The sequence below is a fragment of the Lygodium microphyllum genome, chromosome 28 (genome assembly GCF_053477565.2).
Source record: "Lygodium microphyllum isolate KBCC chromosome 28, Lygodium_microphyllum_v1.1.10, whole genome shotgun sequence".
Lineage (NCBI taxonomy): Eukaryota > Viridiplantae > Streptophyta > Polypodiopsida > Schizaeales > Lygodiaceae > Lygodium > Lygodium microphyllum.
Genome location: NC_141162.1, coordinates 81,201,657 through 81,226,291, shown reverse-complemented (window position 1 = coordinate 81,226,291; position 24,635 = coordinate 81,201,657). Strand labels below are relative to the sequence as shown.

General features: G+C 39.1%; 2 protein-coding genes across 4 annotated transcripts in view; both read left to right on the top strand.

The window, feature by feature from the left end:
- The window catches only part of LOC148011671 (uncharacterized), a 72,293-nt gene extending 62,952 nt beyond the window's left edge, over positions 1–9,341 (top strand). The window contains exons 4-5 of one of the 3 annotated variants that reach the window (XM_087670757.1): positions 6,832–6,967; positions 8,945–9,334. In XM_087670757.1, coding sequence (XP_087526883.1) covers positions 6,832–6,967; positions 8,945–9,085 — 277 coding nt within the window. In that variant the 3' untranslated portion in view covers positions 9,086–9,334. Of the gene's footprint in view, positions 1–6,831; positions 6,968–7,636; positions 8,900–8,944 lie in introns of those variants that run through there. The other 2 variants (XM_087670758.1, XM_087670759.1) reach the window with 2 other exon arrangements.
- Positions 9,342–12,349: 3,008 nt separating this feature from the next.
- Positions 12,350–12,930, top strand: LOC148011670 (uncharacterized). The gene is made up of 2 exons (XM_087670400.1): positions 12,350–12,660; positions 12,711–12,930. The coding sequence occupies exons 1-2, from the start codon at positions 12,362–12,364 to the stop codon at positions 12,928–12,930; spliced, it is 519 nt and encodes a 172-aa protein (XP_087526526.1). The 5' UTR covers positions 12,350–12,361.
- The last annotated feature ends 11,705 nt before the right edge of the window (positions 12,931–24,635 follow it).

Here is a 24,635-nt window from a genome sequence, read left to right as displayed (position 1 = left end):
AATGCTGAATACAAAGAAGAGTGATCAATCCTTGCATATAGCCCAAGGTGTCAACAAGGGCACCGGATCAAGCTGATGATACAAAGCAGCACCAAAAGATGGAGAAGGGTGCCTATACATCGGAGTGTGCTGCAACTTGCAAAGGATAAACTTGTGAATGATCTGGCAAGTGTGGAGGCTGACTATAAATAGCCAAAATCAGCCCAATCTGGCCGACTTGCTTTTGAAGGCCATAAATATGCTGGCGGACTGCACAACATGAATAAAATAAATAAGAAAAATGTTGTTGACATTACACATGCTGGTCGCTTCATCATGGCGAGTGTGAATGTAGTCCAAACTCACTAAAAAAGAAATGCGCTGAGTTGGAAATACTAAATCTGACTGAAAAATAATGCATGCTCTAGAAAGAGCTACCTTCTTTGTGAAAACACATGATTGGTTGCATGCCAAAGCTCCTAATGTACCCATCTGAATTAGACCGAGCCTCATAGACAGGAGATGATTGTGTAAGACACACACGACTACTAATAGTTACAACTCCCTCTTGAGACGACTCCTAATAGAATCATAAGATGGAAAATATAAAATTTTTCCAACACATGGAACAGATGTGTTGGAAAGGTCTTAACGCATGCAACAACATGGTTAGTGTCTAATTCCAAACACAATAATTATTTATTTAGTTTAATTAAAATGCATATTGAAATGGTATTTGTTCATCATCGGCTTAAGATAGGGTAGGAGCAAGGTGGGTGAAGCTCCATAGTGGAGAGCGAGGAGATGAAAGAGAGGGAGAGAGGGGGAGAGAGAACTCTCGCATGTACACCAAAGAGACGAAGTTGATGTGATAGATTGATGATGAAAGTACAATCCTCAGGGCCTCATTATATAGGTTGGAGTTTCCCCCAAACCTTTGAACCTTATTTAATGTTGGGAGGTGCAAAAGTTCACATATTTACCACACACACCCCCACCCACCTAAGGTATGTTCACACATGGAGATGGATAAGACTGACAAGGGGATGGTTGCTTGATGACAAATGAAAGAGGCCGCCACATGAAAAAAAGGCTTGAAGTAGATAGCAAACCTTGAAGAAGCTCCTCACGAACTTGAAATCCTCTTGGAAACAAGAAGGGCCAAGGAATCCACATGTGCATCTCTAAGATTGCTTCCTTTATAAGTGATTGGGGGTACAAGGGAATCACTAAATGAGATAGTAGGTGATGGTGTAGAAGCTATGGGATGGAGGGTGCATGGATGGAAATGAGTACGGTAATAGAAAGTGCTTTGGGGGGTTCTTCACATTGGAAGGGGAATGGAGCTGATATAGCCCCCTCTACTATCAACCTATTGCAAGAATGGCTTGAAGTCGAATCCTTAACAAAGATGGCCTCCTCGGCGAAGAAAAAGGTATTGAGTCCATGAACAGAGAGGAGATGGAAGCTCAAGTCGGGAACATGAAGGACTTTTGATACAGATCTCAAAGATAGACGATTGGGAAATAGAGGCAACTGCGAGAAAGACCCATGGTTCTTTAACTCTAGCCGACTTATGAGGTGGATGGATGTGGAGAAAAGAACTAGAGAAATGATAGAAAGGATTAGGGCTAGAACAATCCATAGCTGGAAGATTTCCCTAGAATGCATATTGGTTGGTATTTGTTGGGTTTGACGCCTACGCTCATAGAGGAGTGTCGGTGATCCTTAGTAGGACATTGGGGCACTTTTTACTCTCCTTACGAGAGGTTTTTTTCCCCAAATTTATTCTCTTTTATTTTATGTGCTTATGTTACACAGTTTGGGCACTTATCGTGTTTTATACCTTTCGGGTGTGAACATACTTTAGCAACCTAAGGTTTTTAAGGATTGTACTTTGTACTTGCACATTACTCTTTGATTTTTGCATTGGGAGTCGTGTCTTCACTCTCACTCTCTCCACTCTCAATTGTACTCTTAGCTGAGCTTTGATCTCCGTGCATCCTCTCACCTCTCACATTTGGTATCAAAGCTGGCCCTCAACTTAGCTAAGCCCATGGCCACCACCAATTGAGCCACCACCCACAGTGTCGTAGCTCCACTGCCATAGGCGGTCTTCAGTTCCACTAGGAGCCTATGCACATGCAACGCCAAGTCAGTTGTTGCCAGCAGCTGCCAATTGCTAGCATTACCACTAGGCAGGCTCGCGGGCTATGCCACTTGCGCCACTGCCTTCTGTGTGCCACCAGCGCCAGTAGGCGCCCACCAGACCTTGTCCGCCAGATGCTAGTCTAGCTCCCTGCGCAGAGCTGTTACCCCAGGCACCGCCAGTCCAACTCCCTGCACCTCCTGTAAGGTTCCCCGCCAGACCTGGTTCTCTAGATTGCTAGTGCCAGTTTGACTGCGTCCCCAACTCTAGCTCGTTGGTCAGCTCTCGCCCCTGCAACAACCTGGTCTGCATTGCCACCAGCTGAAGACCCGTCTTCAGTTGCCTCCACCACTAGGTCTGCCTAGTCTTTGCACCGACCATATCAGAGGTAACAAAAGGCAAAATTTTATCAATTTTTTATTCAGATTTAATTTTCTGGAAGGGGCTTGTGCTCGGGCAGTGTATCTTTGTTCCTGCACGTGTTTGGGACACAGTTGTAGCAGAGATTTTGCGAATTTTGGGTCAGAAATTTGGGGCTTTGATGTCATCTCAGAGATGGGCAAATGTACATCAGTGACAGTCTGTAATAGAATGAATTTGTGCATTTTGGGAGAAGAAATTTTGGGGCTTTTGCATTTTTGTGTTGTTGAGCACTGATTGTATCTTCGACAGCATGTACACCAAACAGTTTTTGACAGAGTATGATTAGATTTGCTAATTACAGCAAGTGTTTGCTGTAATTTTTGGAAATTTTTAGATTTCGAGGTTGGTCCAGCTTGAAGTATTTCTCTTGTGCTGTTTGATTAGTGACATTTACCACGGCCAATCAAGGACAAGGTGATGTATTCACATGTGTTCAAGAGGGATAGGTTGGATGGCAACAACTATTCTCTATGGTCTTTTATGATGAAAAATGTGCTGATTGCAAAGAATCTTTGGGATTATGTCGACGGTGAAGAAGTTCAGCCTGGAGTTGTGGCTTCTACTACATCTCCTCCAAGAGCACATGGACAAAGGCCCACTCAGTCCGCTCCAGCTCAGCCACTTCCCCAGAGATCACAGCAACACAAAAGGCTTGGGACACATGGGATGCTCAAGCATTGTCATTTATTGCATTGGCAGTTCAATGGTCTATCATCCCCCACATTCGGTTTGCAACTTCTTCATGAAAAGCATGGCTGACCCTTGAGCAAATGTTTGCTGGAAAAAATAAGACACGCATCTCTTTCGTGAAGAAAGAGCTTGAGATTGTGAAGATGGATGAAGGTGATTCTATGTAGGATCATCTCAATTAAATTCAGGACTTGCGTGAGCAGCTTATGAATGTAGATGAGTACTATTCGGATAGGCAATTGATCTATACTACTTTGAATTCATTGCTGCCCTCTTGTTTGGCATTTCATACAACCTTGAATCTCACTATGAGGATTTCCCCACAGCCACTTACTTTTCTTCAGTTGGTTAGTTTACTCTTAGAGGAAGAGCAAACAAGAAAGAACAGTGGGGTGGATGTTATAGCCTCGGACTAGGCTTTTATGGCAAGGCAAAAGGGCAAGGGCATTTCTTTTGGTGATACAATTGGAGCTTCAACAAGCGAACATAATGTTATAGCCAGCTGCTCCATGGAGTAATGCAGAAAGTCATTCTATGGTTGATCTGAATAATCAGCAAGATGTTGAATTTGAAGTTCAACAAGAGCTTGTACACAATCAGGAAGCTAGGCAGATACCTAGATGATACTTGCAGACTTTGAAAGATAGTCATTTGGATGCTTCTATTGCTGGTTGTACTAGAAGACAAGCTCGTCTACATGATAGTGCTAATACAATGGAGTTTATTATGGTAGCACATACACTTGATGATGAGGAGCCTTAATGTTTTGAGGATGCACAACATAGTGTGCATTGGATGGCAGCGATGCAAGCTGAGTTTGATTCTATCATAAAGAATTAAACATGGGATTTAGTGACCTTGCCTATTGGGAAGAAAGCCATTGGTACAAAGCGGGTCTATAAGTTGAAAAGAACTGTAGATGGATCCATTGACAAGTATAAGGCCAGACTTGTGGCCGAAGGCTACGCACAAAATAAAGGCATTGACTATGAGGAGACATTTCCTCCTACATCCCGCATGACTACCATTCGGTCTATGGTTGCTTTAGCTTCCGATTATGGTTGAATTGTGCACCAGCTTGATATTAAGATTACATTTTCCCATAGGGAACTTCAAGAATAAGTGTATGTAAAACAGCCCCTTGGTTTTGCAGTTGTGAAATTTGAACACTTGGTATGCAAGCTGAAAAAGGTTTTGTATGGTTTGAAGCAAGCTTCCCGAGCTTGGTATGCAAAAATTGATGCCTTTTTACTCAGCCAAGGGTTCATTAGCAGCTTATCAGAGTGCACAGCTTACGTATGTAAAGAGGGGGGAATCCTTGATGCCTTTTTACTAAGCCAAGGGTTCATTACTCATTAGAGTCTACACTTTATGTATGTAAAGAGAGGGGATCCTTGTTGGTCATATGTCTTTATGTTGATGATCTTTTTCTCACAGGGACACATGCTGATTAGATTTTAGCATTCAAACAAAGTTTGCAGCAAACTTTTGAGATGTCAGACTTCAGGCCTTTGTACTATTATTTGGACATTCAGTTTATTCATGGTGCTAGAGGCATTGGATTGTCATAGTCTAGATACATTGGTAGACTTCTTGAGAGGTTTGACTTACAAGATTGCAAACCAATTTGTACACCAATGGAGATTGGAATCAAGCTGTCCTTGCATGATGACAGTGATTTATTTGATATCCATACGTATGCTCGAACAGTTGGATGTTTGATTTACTTATGCAACACAAGGCTAGACATTCAGTTTGCAGTTTCAGCCTTGAGCAAATATATGCACCAGCCACGCATGTCACATTGGCAAGTTGTGAAGCGTGTTTTTCGTTACTTGCAAGGTACTAGGAGTCTAGGACTCTTGGATTGCTTTATGCTAGGGGGGAACATTGCAACTACATGCTTACAATGGTTTAGATTGGGTTGGTGATTTTGATTCACGTCACTGTATGAGTGGTCATTGTTTCTTTCTTGGCTCATCTTGCATCTCTTGGCTTAGCAAAAAACAACCCACTGTTGCCACATCGTCATGTGAAGCTAAATACAAGGCAGCTTTTACTACCACAGTTGAATGTGTATGGCTAAGATGTCCGTTGGTTGATTTAGATGTATCTGTTTCAGAGCCTACTCCTTTGTTTACTGACAATCAGAGTGCCATTGCAATGGCACGGAACCCAGTGTTTCATGTATGCACGAAACACAGAGATCCACTATCACTTTGTCAAAGAGAGGCTACATGCAAGAGATATTAGCCTTGTCTACTATCCTACCACCAATAATGTGACAGACATCTTCACCAAAGCTCTTCCACGCGACAAATTTTGAAGCATTCTGCAATGCTTTAAATTTGATCTCCTTTGGTGGATGATCCTTGTATATTGATCACTCTTCACTCCAGGGGGGTTTGTTGGGTTTGACTCACGCCTGCGCTCACAGAGGAGTGTCGGTGATCCTCAATAGGACATTAAGGCACTTTTTAATCTCCTTATGAGAGGTTTTTTCCCCTAGATTTATTCTCTTTTATTTTATGTGCCTATGTCACACAGTTTGGGCACTAATTGTGTTTTACACCTTTTAGGTGTGAACACACTTTAGCAACCCTAAGGTTTAAGGGTTGTACTTAGTACTTGCACATTACACTCTTTGATTATTGCATTGGGAGCCATGTCTTCACTCATACGCACACTCTTCACAGTCAACTGTACTCTTAGCTGAGCTTTGATCTCTGTGCATCCTCTCACCTCTTACAGTATCCATTGTTATCATGAAATTTTTAAATTTTGATTGCATACATGTGTGCTCCTGTAGCTGTCTGTGCACCAGATGGAACTCTGAATGGAGGGCATGAAGATCATGCTCGTGGCAGCCATCCATCCAATCACCAAGTTGCAACAGCTTTCCATGATTTTATCATCATGACCAGACAACACACTGTTCTGTGACCTCCCATTGCTTGCCATGATCTTGCAACGAGAGTATGTGCAGAAGCTTTCAGTATGTGCTGGGAAGGTCAAAAGCAGCTATCTTATCGCACCTGAAGATAGACCTCAGCTTAAACCTAAATTTAGGATCTCTGTTCTCCCCCTCTCACCCTTGAGCATTGAGTGCACAAAGGGAACTTTAGTGAGTGCAGAAACATGGAAAGAGAGAGAGAATAGCCCCCAAAAAGTGTTTAGTTTGTATATCTAGGTTACAGAGTCAGATGGAGGATGGGAAGGGCTCCACCTTTTGCAAGTGTCATCAAGATTCAATATTCACCTAGGTCCTAATATACTTGGAGAAGTTGGCTTTCAAATTTCAACAGCATTGTCTCTTTGAAATGTTTTCATTATTTGATGGACTGTAATTTAATGAAATGTGAATCCTCGGCTGCATCCGTAACACAAATCTCATCCAAGCTATGCTCAAACTTGGTTTTGTTGCAGTTGAACTTGACTTTCAAGAGATGTTAGTTACTTGTGTGTATCTAGATCTGGTTTATGATGAGTTTCGGATATTATTTGGTGCTGCTATAATGATTTCTTGACTCAAAACATTAGTGTGAAACAAGCCTGATTTTTCTGTGGACATCTTGTTTTTGCCAAAGTAGAAGTCAAGTACTTCTTAGGTACGGGCTTCGAAAGGTTCTCCAGTCAGGTTTTTCATTGCTATTAGATCGAGATGCCAATGGATTGACGTCTGAGCTTGAGATGGAGTTGTTACAGTCCATCTACCACCTACTACAGGTTTGTTGTGTTTGCATATTTCTTGTGTGGGCCCTTGAAAGATCTCTTTTGTTGGATGTTACTTAAGAAGTCCAGTTATAACTTTCTGGACTTTGTGTTCTTTTAAGCTTAAGGATGGCATGAGAAGGAATGTGAAGGTCACAGAGGAGTCAAGTTTTGCAGCCAGTGTAATGGTGTTGCCCTCACTTAATATCCCTTAAGAAAGTGTGTAGAAAGGGCGGCTGAGGTAGTGAAGGGTAAATAAAATTAGTAGGTCTGGAAAAGTTCTCAATTTGCTCAAGATCCTAAAAAGTCTCATCTGAATCCATGTAGTTAAGACCGACTTATAGTAGATCCTTATGGTCGGAGGTGGTTGGTACTCTCCTCTGCACAGGGTATAGCCTTCAGCTGGCATCTACCATCACAGCAGTTAATTTTGATTCCTCCACCTTTATAGACAATGTGGAAATGCCCTCCATCAATTAACTGCCAAAAACAATTATTGACAATAGGCCTTTTCTCATCACAATAATAAAGAATTTTTGCTTTGCTATATGAAAAAGATGAGGACAGAAGCTTAATTCTTAGTTTTATCTGCTTTATCTGGCAAGTACTGTTGCAGAATCATTGCATAGCGTGCTTCAAACTTGCTCTCCACCGTGCACCTCTAAGCAAACTTGATTTGCACAGATGATGTCAAAGATGATGCTGATTTGCTCTTGGTCAGCTGTGTTCCTTAGCTACAGCCCACTTGATGATATTTTAGCGTTGAAGTATTTCTGAGGTTGGGAAAAAGTACAAAATTAGCCCTGTAAGGGACTTCCAAAAATTAGCAAACATACAAGAAAAAGTCTATTACAAAGCCTGATGAATGGCCAATCAGGTCTATAATGCCAAACCATGTGTGGCTGACAATGGAGCACTGCACTCCCTCTTCGTTTCAGTATGTTTTGTAAGTTGTTGGAGACCTATGTTAATTTATTTCTAAGCCAATAGTGTGTCAAATTGCTGCAGTCACTTGGATCAGCTCTGATGTTAACTTAGGATGGCATACTTAGAACTCCACTAACATGAGTTTGAAAAAGCAAAGCATGTTGATGGTGAAAATTTTTAGAGGTCTTTCTACCAAACATATTTATCATGGCTGCAATAAGTTGCAAGTATGCAGCATCTCAAAAACCCAAAACAGCACATAGAACTTATATGTGGTACACATGCACGAATGCAATCATGGAGACTTCTACACTTAGTATCTTTTTCTGTTATATCCAACTCCAATCAAATATTAGATAGAACAGCAATGCTTGTTCTAAATCTGCACAACGTTTTAATAGATGGAACTCCTAATAGATTCTCAAGTTTCTGAAAATTGAACTCCAAAACATTTGGATTCATATTCAAGATTTGGGAGTAATATTTTCGTTTTGACCCTTTGATTGATTTTGATGCCCAAAATGCAGCTAAACATATTTCTTACTCTGGAAGGTAGTATACAACATGCAATTACATTAATTCCAGTCTCCTCTACTCAAATATTTAAGCAGGGCTGATTAAAGATGCACATGTAGTACCATCTGTATGCCCATACTATAATGCAAAACCAAACTATTTAGTTTGAATTGATTCAGCTTGTCCACAAATATGGTTCACGATTAATGTGGTTTGGAAGGGGGGGTAAACAAATTTCTCATTTCTTAGGTATTGCAAAATTGACTTTGGATGGGGAAGGTCTGAGATGCAAGAGTATGTGGTTGTCATTTGGCTATACTCTACTATGCCTTTTAACTGAGTTGAGGATGGTTTCAGAACAAAGTGGGCCAGTATCTTAATTACAGTGCCATCGATTATCTTCAATACAGAAGTCAGGACTGCCCTTGCCTTGCTTGTAATGTGTCTTTTAGGATGATTTCTTGCCTGTTTAATATTTGCTGGCTTGGTTTATACCGGGAACTATGCCTTTATGCATGTTTGGCCTAATTCTGCATTTTCTGATTGTAGGAGGTTGATGTTCGGGATGACACCCTCTCTCCAAAGACATACACACAGACGAAATTGTGGCGGTGCTTCCCGACCAAGAGATCATCTGCAAACAGGCATATGCCTGTTGAAATCCAAAAGAAGCTACTTGTTTGTAATTAACGTGTCAAAATAACTTGTGAAATTATGAAGTGATGAAGCCTGAATAGGCCAGCATTTATGGCCTGACAATAGTGGGCTTCAACTCTTTGTGTTTTTAAAGGAAATAAGTATGTTTTCATACACACCAGAGTTTATTTTCTTGATGGTAATTGCTATGTATGTGTGCACGTGTATGTATCTGAATACGTTAGTTGGAGTGGGCGCACTCTTAGCAATAAGTATAATTGTACAAAGTTCAGCTAAACACTTAGCTACTTTGAACACGAATCTAGCAATCCAATGTTTTGCAAATGATGGCAAGAATATTTTAAACATGCTTGCTATACAAAGTGTACCTTGTGAATTTCTCATTGATCCTCGAATTGATGAACGACACTTGCATAGTAAGTATTATGGGACGTGACTAGATAGATGGATCTCACTTGACGTGTAGACTCTAGGTACAAAACAATGATATTTAACCTCCTATTCAGGAGCTTGGATGCTCACCACTTATGTTCAACCCATACAGTCTAGTATGACTTTATTTTACATGTGAAGTAACTCCCTAGAGCTCAAATTGGCCTTGCAATTAATAATATTATAAACATTTTTAGGAACTTTCTAGAGTCATTCAGATGATGTATCAATGAAAATAGGCATGTGAGACAAATACAATAAGAATACATGGTTTTGTCTAGGTCAAAATTATACTCAAAAGTTGGTGAAATATATTTGAGGAACACATGGCAAAACCCAAGGTGTGCATTGCAATAATGTCACGTTTTTTTTTTTTTGGTACTCTAGTAGCATATGACAAAAGCAAACCATGGATTAAAATCTTTCATGTTTTAAGTTGTATAGTTTGATTGTGTTAAAATACTAGGAAGTTAGTCAACTATATAAACTTAGGAGTGTCTCATGCCACTTTTATGTTCAATTACCAAAGAAAACATAATACTTATGAGAGAAAGCTCACCGTGGGTATCAATGTATGGATTGAATACACATGCAAACCTTGTTGTGTTTAGACTACTCATACATATGCTTAAAAGAGAAATCTACAAACATGTTAAAGAGAGTGCTTTTATTTATTGATTTGCTTGCAAGAGAGTTGCTTTTGGACCCTCATCCACAAGTGGCTAACGGATTTGTCTTTTAATCTAGTTGTACTACTCTCTATCCTTTTGCCTATACTGTGCAAGATGAGGAAGAGAGTATATATATTCCCATGGATCCAGAGAGCCTAGATGTTGGTGAAGAGTCGTTTTTCTTGTTGTGTCGACATAAACATGACATCTTGTGTTGTTTTGAAGAATATTTGTCCATAATCTCTTTACTTAAAACCCAATATTGTTTTGGAGGCTATGAAGCATGTGTTGAAATTTCAGGGAAATAAACAACTTGACCTTTGTTTGGATGGTAGATTATATCCCAAAGATCTTATAAAACATAGCATCTTTGTTTTACAATTGCTCATTCATTCATGAGGTTTCTTAGTAGATGTTACCATGATTTTTAGGGTGTATACTAGAGGCATGAGCACCTAGCCCTCTTGGATGAATTGGCATATTATAGAATCCTAAAGCTCTACAGTAGGTAGTGAAGGTATGAGGAAGAGGAGAAACAATTTGGTTGAAGAGAGGTTCTAAATTTCATTGAGCTCACCTCTTTCTTAATCATACTAAATTTCTTTGAAAATTTGTATAGTCATTGAATCTCTTGTACCTTAAGATTTTGCTCAAAGTAGTGATACCTTTGTTTTCTGAAGTTTATGAGTTGTATCACATCCTATAATATAATAAGGTCCAAATCAAAGTCTTGAGTCTTACCTTGAGCTGATTGTGTACCATAGCTCTAACTTTCATTCTCTCTTATTTCTCTCTTGAATAGTCCTTTTCTCAACTCCTAACTAGTGTGACTATGTCCATTTGGTTTGGCTTGTGGCATTTGTCATTTTGAATTACATACATGACCAATATATTTTGGTGAAGTTGTCATAAGAATTACAAAGGAGTCAGTCTTTCTAAAAGTTTGTGCCAACTAATGTTGCTAGTGACATCCATGTCCTCTCCATGTCTAGCTCAATGATGTCCATTCTAATTGAATCCGTTCAACTTAATGTGTTTGAGCCACATGATAGGTTCATCTATATTGTACTATAACGGTGGCAGATATCCATTTAAATCCCATAGTACCTCATCCATATACTTGTCTATGCAATTAGCATCCTTTCAAATCCTACAAGAAGAATTGCTTCAAGGAACATAGTGTCAACCAAGAATACCTAAAGGGAGTCAAGTCCCATGTCTATAGTTGTATATAACCACTTAGAAGACAACCTAGCCACCATGGGGTTAGCAACTAGCTTGACTTGCATAATGTCATGCATTTTTGTTGGTTTACTAAGTATCATCATAATGATCATGATAACCATTAGTCTCTTTATATTTTCCATTCACTACAATGGTGGGGTCCCGACTAGGAAGTAGATTTGTACATCAAGTTCTTGGAATCTAAAATTAGATCTAGATGCACTTGCTTGGACGTTACTCAAATGCCCATGCAAGGCACCATCAGAGTGTGCAAGAGTTAATGAAGGTAGTGCAACATACATCCTAGCTACCTCGCAAGAGGTGGTAGGTTATCAAGGGACCCATAGTGTATGGTCCAAGGTATTGAACTAATATTGGTGCAAGTGGTGGTCAATGGATTAGTCTGATCATGTGGGGTAAGTTTAGTTATACAACATACGTGTGGCTACAACTAGACAACCTCCAACATTATAAGCAAAAATTTATGCCGCCCTTGATCACAACATACCTACTAGGCACTCATACCTTTTCGCACTCATCTTACTCCATCGTAACATCTTTCCAAATCCCCACCAAAGCATGTAGGAGTGCAAGATGGATAGAGTCATACACTATTAATTGTATAATATCATTTAGGTATAGTCTAAAAAGTGTGGATGAGAAGTGGAAACCTTGCTTCAAATTGAATGTGCTTTAAAGTATGTCAAACATCCTCCATGGGGTCCATATCATATTCATAAAGTATAAGGGTATTACCTTTGACGATTCTCTCTCTCATTACATAGATGAAGGGTCTGATTACATAGACCGAGGAGGAGGAGCTGGAGCTAGCCTAGTAGGGGTGTTGATACCGATATTACTATATTCAAATGATATTGTTCTCATTTCAGATTCACTGGAGGGATTACAGTGCCATCTAGATGCTTTGCACATCTTTTGTAGAGATAGAGACCTCACAATGAACCTTGGGAAGACCAAAACCATGGTTTTCAATACTTCAGTAGCATGGGTGACTAGATCTATGTACCAGTTCACATTTGGGAGAGACATCCTAGAGCATGTGAGGGAATATGTCTATTTGGGAGTCACCTTCTTTGGCCCACGTTTTTCGTTGAGAGGGGCATCAAAGGCATGTCTAGCATGTGGATATGCAGCACTAGGGGCACTCGAGAGTCAATGTGCTCACATACAGTTCCAAGAGCCTCGCACCAAACTCTGGTTGTTTGACACCCTAGTCACACCTACATTACTATATGGAGCAGAGGTATGGGGTTGCAGCTTGTACCACACATGCGTCTTAGCCCACTCACTTATCAGATTGGAGTAGAGAGGGATTATTATGATGGTTGGGATAGCGTGGAAAGGCCATTGATCATGATGATAGCACGCATGATTAGGAGTGAGCCCTCCACCCCACATCCCATTGTCACAGCAGAGCTAGGGGCAACATCTAAAGTTACAAAGGCACTCTTCAGGGCAGTGACCTTTTGGCACAAACTATGGGAACTTCCATGCCATAGATACTCTAGATTGGCACTAACCTCATCTTGACAACTAGCAGTAGGAGGCAAGAAGAACTGTTGGTTTTCATAAATGGCTATTTGAATGAGCCTACATGGTTTGGATATTGACTGTCTTCCACCTTCGGATTATAGCCTTGACTGCCCTACACTTTCTCTTAGCCGATTAGAGCTGAACCAGGTGATCAAAGCTGATATCTTGAGGATTGAGACAGCAAGGACATGGATCCATCCACCATTGCCTCTAGGATCGAGAATGGAGTTCTAAAATAGTCATTTCTTGTGTCTCTTTGATGATGGATTCACTATTCGGCCAACATATATGGACATCCATCTCTCCCATAGCGTACGGATTGCTATCAAATAGATTCACACCTCCTCACATAGGCTTCAGATGGAGACATGCAGATAGACAAATACCCTAGTAGAGGATAGGACTTGCTAGCTTTGTGGTCGAGAGTCTGAGACCAAAATCACTACATATGCAGATGCACAATATACTATGACATACATGACGGTACCACTGCCTCTTTCGTGATGGATTTGGACCCCTTAGTCATCACGTCATGGAGTACGAGGGCGAGAGATGCCTAGGTCTTTTCCTATTGGAGATCGAGAGGCGCCGAACTACACTACTATGAGAGAGGAGGCCAGCTCATCCAGAGGGACACACATAGAGAGCAGTGACAGACTTCTTCTATAGAGCTGACCCTACTAACACTACCAGCCTAGCCAAGACAAAGCCACCCCGTTAGACACCTTACAGGCCACACCATGGAGTCACATTGGATAGAGCCATTTCCCTTCTCGAGCATGACGACCTCGCCTACTAGGACCACGTCCAAGGAGGCCACACCACAGTTGAATTAGAGCCATTATCACAAGACACCGAAGACTCACCACCAGGCATATCAATGAAGTAGCTAGGGACCACATCATAGCTGAGATCATGTGCAGATGTTGAGATCAGCTACAACCCATAGTCTCCACCACACTTTTGTACATGGTTCTATCAGATCTGGTTCTCCTTTCCTTTCCTTTTCTTTTCTATCGATGGAACAACACTACACATGGTTCAACCCTAGTATAGTCCCTCATATAGTTATTTTTTGTATTATTTCATAAGCCACCCACTTATTTGTAATGTTATCTTTACCTTACTGGTGAGATGACATTAGACATGGATGTACTTTGGATTTTGTCTCATAGGCCACATTGGCCTTATGTAGACATTAATATGTATATATATATATATCTCATGGAGATGGAGGTGGTAAGTCTTGAGATGGAATGCATTAACACCAATGGCATGGCTTCTACGAGGCATAGTCCTTGCATAGGTCCAATTAACTTGTGCAAGTTGTCTTGATTGTGATTATTCACATGTGCTCTATATAACCTTGCCTTCATAATCCACATAGTTAAATTGGAGTGCTTTCATGTTGTCTCAATTGTGGTGATTCACATGTAGCTCTGTAGAACTTTTTCATCATTCACATAGTTTGTTGGAATAACTAAAGTACTCTCATAAAATGGCTTAGTTTACTCATCATATAAATGCAAGCGTCACGGCAAGGACTTCTTGATGTTTTCTTTCTCACTCCTCCAACATGTTCTCTCTCTTTTTCTCCCCTAGCACCTCATGTTCATACCTATTATATTTAAATCAAAGAGCTCAAGTATTTGAATTATAACTCTTTTAGATTTGGATAACAAGCATTGCTCTCTTGAGGTAGGCATCAACCACTTCCAGTCCATGCTCCAACTAGAGCACTTAAAGGATGAAGCTTTGATACTAGTTTGATAGGATGAGGATCCACAAGCAAGAGAGAGCAAGACATCAATACAAAGAGAGGACCAAACATTTTGTTGGTACTAAGTCACTCTTAGTCTCTATTATCTACACTTATATATGAATGCACAATGTATACATATACAAGGGGTGCTCACATGACCTTTTGCCATTGGCCTTCACCCCAACTAGAAGACCACCAACAAATTTAAGAAAGCTCAAAAGCAACAAGGATGTTCTAGATTTCTATGGTCAAAATTTTGAGCTAGGTTTCTAATTGTAACACAACCCCTTGTAGTCAAATATATGAGCACGTAATCTATCATCATTAATAGAACTAGTGTGGAGATTTTTATGTAGCTTTGTATGTCTTTTCTGGTCAAAATGCTAGTCACCTTGTAAAGAGATTGGAAAACTAGTAAGAAATTTCTATTAACCATGGCAAGTTCTAGTCTAATGTGCAAATTGAAAACTTCAATGGCTTAAAGTTCCATACTTGGTTTACCCAAATTACTTTCTTACTTACACATATGAAATTGTGGGATGTTCTAATAGAAAAGGAACCTCCAAGAAGTGTGCCAAATTGGAGGGAAAGAGACCATGAGACCTTATCATTGATAGGTCTCCATTTAGCACCATGCCTCATTCATCATATGAATGTTAAAGGTATTGCCAAAAAGTCTTGGACTAAGATAAACAAACATTTTGGACTTTTCATATTGTTTGCACTAAAAAGAAAAGAATGAAGTTTAGTTCTTTTTATTGACCTCCTTCTATCATGATGTTGTGGTCACTTTGGTTGTACACTAATATTCCATTTCTTTTTTATTGATGTCCCACTTCCTCCTCCTATAGTGATGGCTTTTTTGTTAAAGAAGGATGGAGAAGCTCCTAAGTAAGTATTATTAATACATGCTTTTGGGGATGTGATATATTTTCAAAGACACTCAAATTGTTCCCAATTTCTTATTTGGCATGCATAGACCATGGAAATAGCAATTGCATGTCTCTTGTTCCTTGAACTCATCAAGTGCACACCACATGAGTTTTAGCCTTTCTAGTTTATAACCAATCACATTATCAAAGGCGAGTTTTTTTTACTTGCCCTTTCAAGCTACAATAAGATTATAACCAAAGTTAGTTACAAGTTATACATGGCACTTTAGCTTTTTGGTAGCTTTTTCACCTAACTAATGATTCAATGCTTTACTGCTACAAATATGCTTATTTTCACATTAAACGCAATGCTTGAAACCACCTCTTAAGTAAAGCTTATCCAAAGCTTCTTGCACTTATACAAGCAAGAAAATGTCTCAAAGTATTGTGCTACCAACAAAAGATCCCTTTTCAAACTTTCCTTTTGCATGTTGTTTGTGGCTTCATCTTGCTTTATACATCTAGATTTGCTATGAACACCACTAGCATCAACCTTAAGAACTTGCAAGTACCCTTAGAACCGTCCAATAAAAATGACGACATCATTCAATTTGTCAAATGAAAGATATGCTATGATGGAAATGATCTCATTCCTTGTGCATATGGTAGAAGTCTTCTCTTCTCTCCTTCATGAGCTTGTAATCTCATGAAGACATGTCTTTACAACACAACCATCATCATCCACACTATTGTAAGGAGATCTCTCACCACTGTTGCAACCCTCACTCTAAAATAGAGCACAAATGAGCACAAATGAGTGTGTTATTTAATGATGAGGCAAGATACATACCTCTTGCACCTCCTAAAGGTTAACCAAATCCCATGAATTTTGTTTGTGACAATTGCTAGAGAGAGAGAGAGAGAGAGAGCTCAAAAGACACATGGAAATGCACATATACATATCCATATGCACACATGTAAGTTGATGATACCCTTGTTATGGTAACCAAATCCATTTTGGAGAAGGTGATGAAGGAAATTAAGGTAGGCTCTCATGTAATTAGTACAAAGGAGAGGTGATGGGAGAAATTTAGGCAATCCCCTTGGTCACCCATGCAAAGAGTGCAAATAATGTTAGAGAAGTGATATGTTACACAACCAATTTGAAAGGTGGAGCCAAAGTGGAAGCACGAGAGAAAGCAAGAGTTGTGGAGGTTTATATAGAGAAGAGAGATTTGTGTGTGGGAACTACAAGAGTCACAATGTGTTCCACAATATATTTCATATTAGTCTACTCAAATCCTATGTTCCCAACCCAAACACATCCTTGATTATGAACAAGTTGTAATTCCAACTTAAGCGACCTTTGAAGTCCAACGAGAGAGGATCCTAGAAATTAGGGGAAAAACCCTCGAGGATCGTATCCTATAAGAATATTTAATTTAATGGAATGACTTTTTAGAAGAAGATGCAACATGGATAGAGGAATCTATCATTCTTCAGAAGGAAAACCTCGAGTTTCTCTCAAGATAAGGACATCTTGATTTCTCGAAAGGGAAGAGAATGTAACATGCTCAAAAAAATCTACAAAAATCATTATTATACTAAACTCAAAAATCATAAGTTTATTTTTTAATAATAGAGAATGTAATATACTCAAAAATCATTATTCAATTACTTGCATAAATTAAGTAGTATTTCTAATAATCAAAAATAGCACTATCGTTACAAACAAAAGTTAGTCTAGATCTTAATATTTAAATAAGATGTGCTTACATGCACAATATTAAAAGTATATTCACTAGAGATCGTTAACACGTATCAAGAATACTTTGCTTATTTTCACAAATGAAAAAATAGAAAATAAGGTGTGTTCACATGCACTGGGAAAAAATAGAAATATAAGTTACTTGATCTCTTTAAAAATATGTGTTTTTATGTATAGAAAAAAATACGTGCAAATGCAAAAGAAAAACTTATATTTGTAAATTCATTTAAAAAATTATGTTTTTAGTATTGTTTTTTAAAATATTGATTGGTAAAAAAATTAGCAATTGATAGGATCGCCTTTAAATGTGATAAAAATTATATTAGTTACTTCCATGGCCTGAGCAACCAAATGAGAATGAGGTGTCACCACCCCGAACTGTCAAAGAGGAGTCATCCTAACTGGTGGTCTGACCTGCCTACCTAACCTAGAATAACTGGACCAAGAACTCCTACCAAGTGAGGACTCTTATAGCCTAGGCTATGGAAAATCATCTATTTTTTCATTTTATCACATTCTTTTTTCTTTAGAATTTTATACTTGGGCGTGTAAAAAGAAGGGAATTGAGCATATTATGACCCAAGGAGAATAGGGCCACCTTAATTACTCTTCGTGTGAAGTTTTTTTTTTTCACTACCTAATGCGGGTGACCTCTGCTAGGTTTTTTTTTTTGTCTTGTGTATAGGAAGATTTGTCCTTATAGTGGATGAATGAAAGGAGAGAAGGATCGAAACTTGCTCAGAAGAGCTATGGCGGGAGAGCAAGAGCAAGAAAGAGAGAGAGAGAGAGAGAGAGAGAGAGAGAGAGACCAAATGGGAACTCCAACAGTCACAATGTGTGACTGGGCCTTCTTTTATTCAAACTATCACTAAAAGAATAAAGAATAAAGTGAGGGTGACAGGCGCCGGCCACCTGCAGTGTGCAGTGGCGGGTACTGTCAGTGTAGTAATACACGTGTGGCTAGGCAGAGGTGCCTTTACCCCCAACAATGAGAACCAATAGGGCTCTAGTTTGAGTTATAATCTCTATCTCAAACCTAAGATAGGGTTGGAAACCTATACGAGCCCAACATAGTTTAGCATTGAAAGGCCCAAGACAAACAAGGCAATGGTGTCTAACCTAGCTTATGGGTTGGTTCACTCTTGTAGCAATTGTATATATGGAAATAAGAAAAAAATCAAGAATAACTTTTTTTAAATGGATTTCTTGGTGTTCCTAAATTAAGAATGTGGCAAAAACTAAGTGTGAACATTAATTTAAAAAGTTGTTTTTAAATGTTATAAACAATATGGTAGTATGCCTTGTTTAGAACACTAAAATATACCTCAAAGGAAAGCAGGTGGATGATTTTCCCACACAAAATCACCCTAAGGTGGTTGGGTGGACTTAATTAGCTGGGTGGCTTTCCCCAAACTTAGAATAAGGACTGTTAAATCAAGACCTCCCTATGAGTCAGTCCTAGAACTAATAAGCACCATTTTAGGGGGCCAGTGTGAGACTATGCATTATAAGCAAAGGGGTTTAACCAAATGCAGTGCTTGCTTACCTCGAACTTAGATGATTCCTGAAAAGCATTCATCTTGAGTTTGAGGTTAGACTATTGTTAGTTATCCTAGTTGTGTATTAAGAATCTATAGGTCGATCCTCATGGGATGACTACCAAAAACTACCCATCCTAAGAGAATTTAGGTTTGGGTACATTTCATTATCCTACCTCTATGCATAATCTCAATCCGTACATTTGTATCATCCTACTTCATCTACTATAAGTATACAAGAGTACATTTCTACCATCCTACTTCATCTACCTCTCACTTATGATGCACTAATCACAATCAATATAGTTCTACCATCATACTTTATCTACCTCAATCAGTATGTTTCTTCCATTCTTCTTTGTCTACTCTAAGCATGCAAGAGGGAAGTATGAAAAGTTCAATAAATGAATAGAAGATTCACCATGACTCTCTCACCTACCATTGGAGTTTGGCTAGTTGTGAAGACTCCCATCCTTTCAAGCACTCCTCCAAGGTCTCCTCAATCCACCACATTTGATCCATTTGTTGTCCCTATCAATCTCAAGAAGATGGAAGATGATGCCCTCTCAATCTCTCAACATCTGAAGCTCCTTCCCTCACTTGCATAAACTCACTCCGAAGCTCAAGAAATGGTAGAGAATATCTCAATCCTTTTCACTTTTTAAATTCATTATTCAATGCATGTAGGCACTTACACTACCCGTAGGCCTTTGTGGCATACCTACTATGGGGTTGCAATATGGATTAGAGAGAGCCCAAGTCTCAAAATGTTTACATGATCATAACTTTCATGTGCATACTCCTCTTTGTAGGATCTTTATATAAATGAGCTAGTTTTTACAAATTTCCAAAGTGGATCCTAGAATATAGTAGTACTTTTTTCTCTAAGTATCCTTCTTCTTGTGAGGTTCTTCATTTTTCTACATTTTCTTTTTGTCATTTCACCCGCTTATATACTAGCTTTGCTTCACATTGCCATATTCACATTGCATGGATTGCCTACGAGCTTGATTTTGTGTGAGGTTACTCAAATGTCCACTTCCAAGTTTCCAATATTGGGGTTCCCAATTTAGACACTAGAAATGGTGTAACCATGTAGACCAAATGGTTATGATATGGCATATGTTGACTTGACCATGTGGTCAACTTGAAGAGATTATGAAGGTAGTGAACTATATGCCTAAGGCACTTTACATAGGGTGATGAGTTATCATGTGCACCTATCCATGGGATCTAGGTTTGGACCTAGTTGGAGGTTCAAAATGGGGCCAAAAACCCCTTAGTAGAGGTCTGGAGATGGGAGCCCCTCACTTGATGCTATAGGAGATATACCTCAATTCACCATATGTCATATATGTGTATGGGTTGGATGGTGATGGATGGTTGGATTACTTGGATTCACCATATGTCATATATGTGGATGGTGGTTCATGGGCCGGATTCCTTTGATTCAATATATATATCATATAGTGGGTGGTGGTTCATGGGTTGGTTGACCATTTCAACAATAAGTTAACATGAGTTGTTTGTATGCATCTACGATTGACCTTGACCTCCAAACTATATATACATAAGGAATGTTGTCTTTGGCACCCTAGTTTCATCCTAGAAGTCAACCACATGGGTAAAATCACTCTAAATGCTCAAAACCTACAAGAATGAACTTATGGAAGCACATAAAAAACCTTGAAATCACACTCAATTTGCTTGGAAAACATGGAATTTAGTGGCTAAAACAACATGAGGCTCATCATCAATTGCATCATTATGAGGGGAAAAGTTTAAAGCTAATTGTAAGGAAGATTAAAACCAGTTGTGTAAGTCCTAAGAAGCTACCTTTGTGAAGATTTCATGTGGAAGTTATGAAATTTTATATGCCTACAGAATCAACATATGAGAATTTACTTTAGGCAAATTGATATGTGGAAGCAAGAGCAAACAATTCAAAATGGACCAGCATACAATGATATGAGAGATTGCAAAAATGGGACATAATGAACTTGAATTTATAAAGGTTTTTTTCATGTACACCTTGACTGCACAAAATTGTACTCTAGAACTACATACTCACACAAACCACATGTAAGATAGCTCTATGGGATACTTTAATTGCACACAATTTTACTCTAGAACTACCTATAATGTACTCACACAAACTACATGTAGCGTAGCTCTATGGAATAAAAAAACTATATGTAAGGTAATTCTATGGAGCATAAAAACTACATGTAAGGTAATTTTGTGGAAAAGAAAGATTGTGTAAGGTAGTCCTACACAAATCTACTTCTTCCTCTATGCTACCTCTATACTATTTCTATGCTCTTTCTATCATCTATATTGCAATATTTGTTCCTCTTTACAAAAGTGAGATAAATTTGATCCCACAATTACTAAATGTGGATGGACCTCTTAAGTGATGTCAATGTATCTTTCTTTTATACTCCTGGCCTTGATTTAGATGCAGTTCCTCGATTCTTGCAACTAGGTGGTTGATGTTCTATAGTTATGCATAGTTCACAAGTGGCTTTGTTATGAAGCTAATGGCTTTTTTCTATAAATTAAATATCCACAATACCTTTGGTACTCTTATATTCCACAACCAAGGAGCGTTCATGTTTTGAAGCTTGGCAAGTTGATGTATAGATAGAGAAATCTGCTCTACAAAATTGCCACTTGAAAAGGTAACTCCTAAATTTTCTACATTATTATCTCCAATAACTGTGGGGGTATTTTCCAATTTTCATTCATATGCATACCAAAAGAAAAGAAATAAAATAGAGGTTCAATGAATATTATTAAAAAATGAGTGGTGCATCAACTAGGGAGTGGATCTAAGATCTATTCAACAAAACCATCTAGACATCCTAGTTGTTCATCTAGTCCAAACTGCATCCAGTGTAGACATTTCCAACAAAGCAAAGGATTTCATAAGACCCATATATGATCTAGCCAATGTAATTATAAAGCACCAATACCAAGGATATAATTAGACTTTGCTTTGCCATTGTAGCAAGAGTGGTGTCAAAATACAAATCCTTGATCAAAATTCATTTGGAAGAGATAAAAAAAGAAAAGGTATAAGTTGGATGGAATTCAAGGAATACTAACTAATATAAATAAACCATAAATAGTGTCAAACACTACAAAGGCATATAGAAAGTAATAGAAGGTAGATAGCAAGAAGATGTTGCTAGCTAGGGATTATCCTTCATGTCTCCATGTTCTCTCTCTCTCTCTCTCTCTCTCTCTCTCTCTCTCTCTCTCTCTCTCTCTCTCTCTCTCTCTCTCTCTCTCTCTCTCTCTCTCTCTCTCTCTCTCTCTCTCTCTCTCTCTCTCTCTCTCTCTCTCTCTCTCTCTCTCTCTCTCTCTCTCTCTCTCTCTCTCTCTCTCTCTCTCTCTCTCTCTCTCTCTCTCTCTCTCTCCCTCTCTCCCTCTCTCCCTCTCTCCCTCTCTCCCTCTCTCTCTCTCTCTCTCTCTCTCTCTCTCTCTCCATAAAGCTTCAAATAACTAGAAATGTTGTGATCGTAAAAGAGCTATTTTAGCTTTCTACCACCTCCATCAACTTCATAGCTCCAACTTCATATTGCACACTAGATTGAAGTTGCATCTATTGCAGCATCTGCTATTGATAGTGTTCCTACTGCTACTATATATATGCTTTTAAGGTTTGTAGAAGCTACTTTATCTCATCACTAGAATCTAATGTATATGTTGGAAATGGTGGTTCTCCCATCTTGTAGACACTCTAAATGTGTTTTAGAGAGGCATGACATAAAGAAGAAGAAGAAGAAGAAGAAGAAGAAGAAGAAGGGGTAGCACTAATTTCATGGCAATGAGAGGCAACTTCAAAAGGACTGCAAGAAGTTGGTGGCTTTGGAGAACAAGGAAAACAAGGGAAAGAACTCCTCAAACTATTCATTACTTTCAAATTTTGATAGGGATTCCAATCATGTGGCCAAGGCCGCATTGACCAAGGAATAGGTATTCTAACCCTAATTGTGCTCACATCCCTCACAACTCTTTGAGTTAGAGAGAAAGTCTAAGAGAGTGGTGGTGGGGCCTCCACAACTCATTCATATTCAAGTACAATGGACCTTGAGAATGGCTTTCAATATACGCTAACTAAGTCTAGAGGATTCGAGCTAGCTTTCCTTTGAAGTTCATCATGGGGGGCTAGACAACATGAGTGGTGTCTTCTCCCAGTTTGTTCTCACATAAGGGGATGGAAAGGTAGAGCCCAAGTGGAAGCACACAAGCAAAAGCAAGAGCTATGGCGGATAGAGTAAGAGAGCAAGAGAGCAAGAGACACCATATGTGAGACCTCCAACAATCACAATATGTGATCGACCTTCCCTTATTCATAGTCACTGAAAGAATAAATAATAAAGTGACAGTGATGAGAGTTCACCACCTATAGTGTACAAGTGTCTAGTCACAGTGTGTGAAGTAAATATAGGGTCGTGAAGGCATAGGTGCCTTATTCCCCAACAACCTCCCACTTAAAGGTAAATGTGCCTCTAGTGATGAGGATAGAACAAGTAAAAAGTGACAAAGGACAAATGTATAAATGTACATAAAGTACAATAGGATGAGGAATAGATGCCATCGCATCCTACACCCATCATTGTCCTAAGGAAGGCAAAAGGTTCTGATAAGAGACTTTTAATGAGTAGATCTATAGGATTCTCATCAGTCGATATCTTAACAAGATCAACATACTTATCCTCTACCACCTCCCTGATGAAGTGATAGTGCACCTCAATATGCTTTGTCTTTGCATGGAAGACCAAATTCTTGGCCAATTGAATAACACTCAGAGAATCTAAATGCAGTATGGGAGTAAACGTAATACCAATGTTTGTCACCAAATGGCCTAACCATAGGGCCTCCTTTGGTAAGCCTTGGTAGCTACAACATACTTTGCCTCAGTAGTGGATAAGGTTGTGTATTTATGCACCCTAGACATCCAAGAAACAGCACCTCCAACAAAAGTGAAGACATACCCTGCATGTCCTGCATAATTGGAGTGTAACCCACGGCTATAGTATCCTAACCACCATTGCAAATGCTTATATCTGCAAATGCTATGTCCGACAAGTGGTCATTATAGCATACATCAAACTTCCCATTATGGATGCATAAGGGATTAGCCATCTCGGCCTTCTGCTCATCTACCTAACAGACCTTCACATGGGAAGGTAAGGACTAGCTAACAGGCTTAGCATCTTGCATATGGAAGTACTCAAGGACCTTCTATATGTAGTCCTTCTGTGACAAGTAAAGCAATCCCTTAGAGCGATTGCTCGTGATATGCATATGAAGAATATGTGAGGCATGTCCCCATGCATGTCCTTCATCTCAAAGCTCTTCTTGAGCTAACTTTTCAAGGCATCTAGCTTATCATGAGTTCTTCCAGCAATTAATATATCATCCATATAACCATCATGACCCTTTTTTATGTAGAGATATACGTCCATATCACTACATGTTTATCCTTGTCAATGCATAAAATAATCCAACTTTGGTAACCATTCCTTAAGTGTCTACTTAATGCCATAAAGGCTCTTTCTCAACTTGCATACTAGGTATTCCCTACATTTTTTCTTAAAGCTCTTAAACTATTGTATATAAATCTCATCGTGCAAGTCCCCATGTAAGAAAGTCACCTTTATATCCATTTGATAAAGGTCCAAATCTAATTGAGCAACCAAAGCCAATACCAAGTGTAGGGTAGCCATCTTGACCATAGGAGAGATGACCTC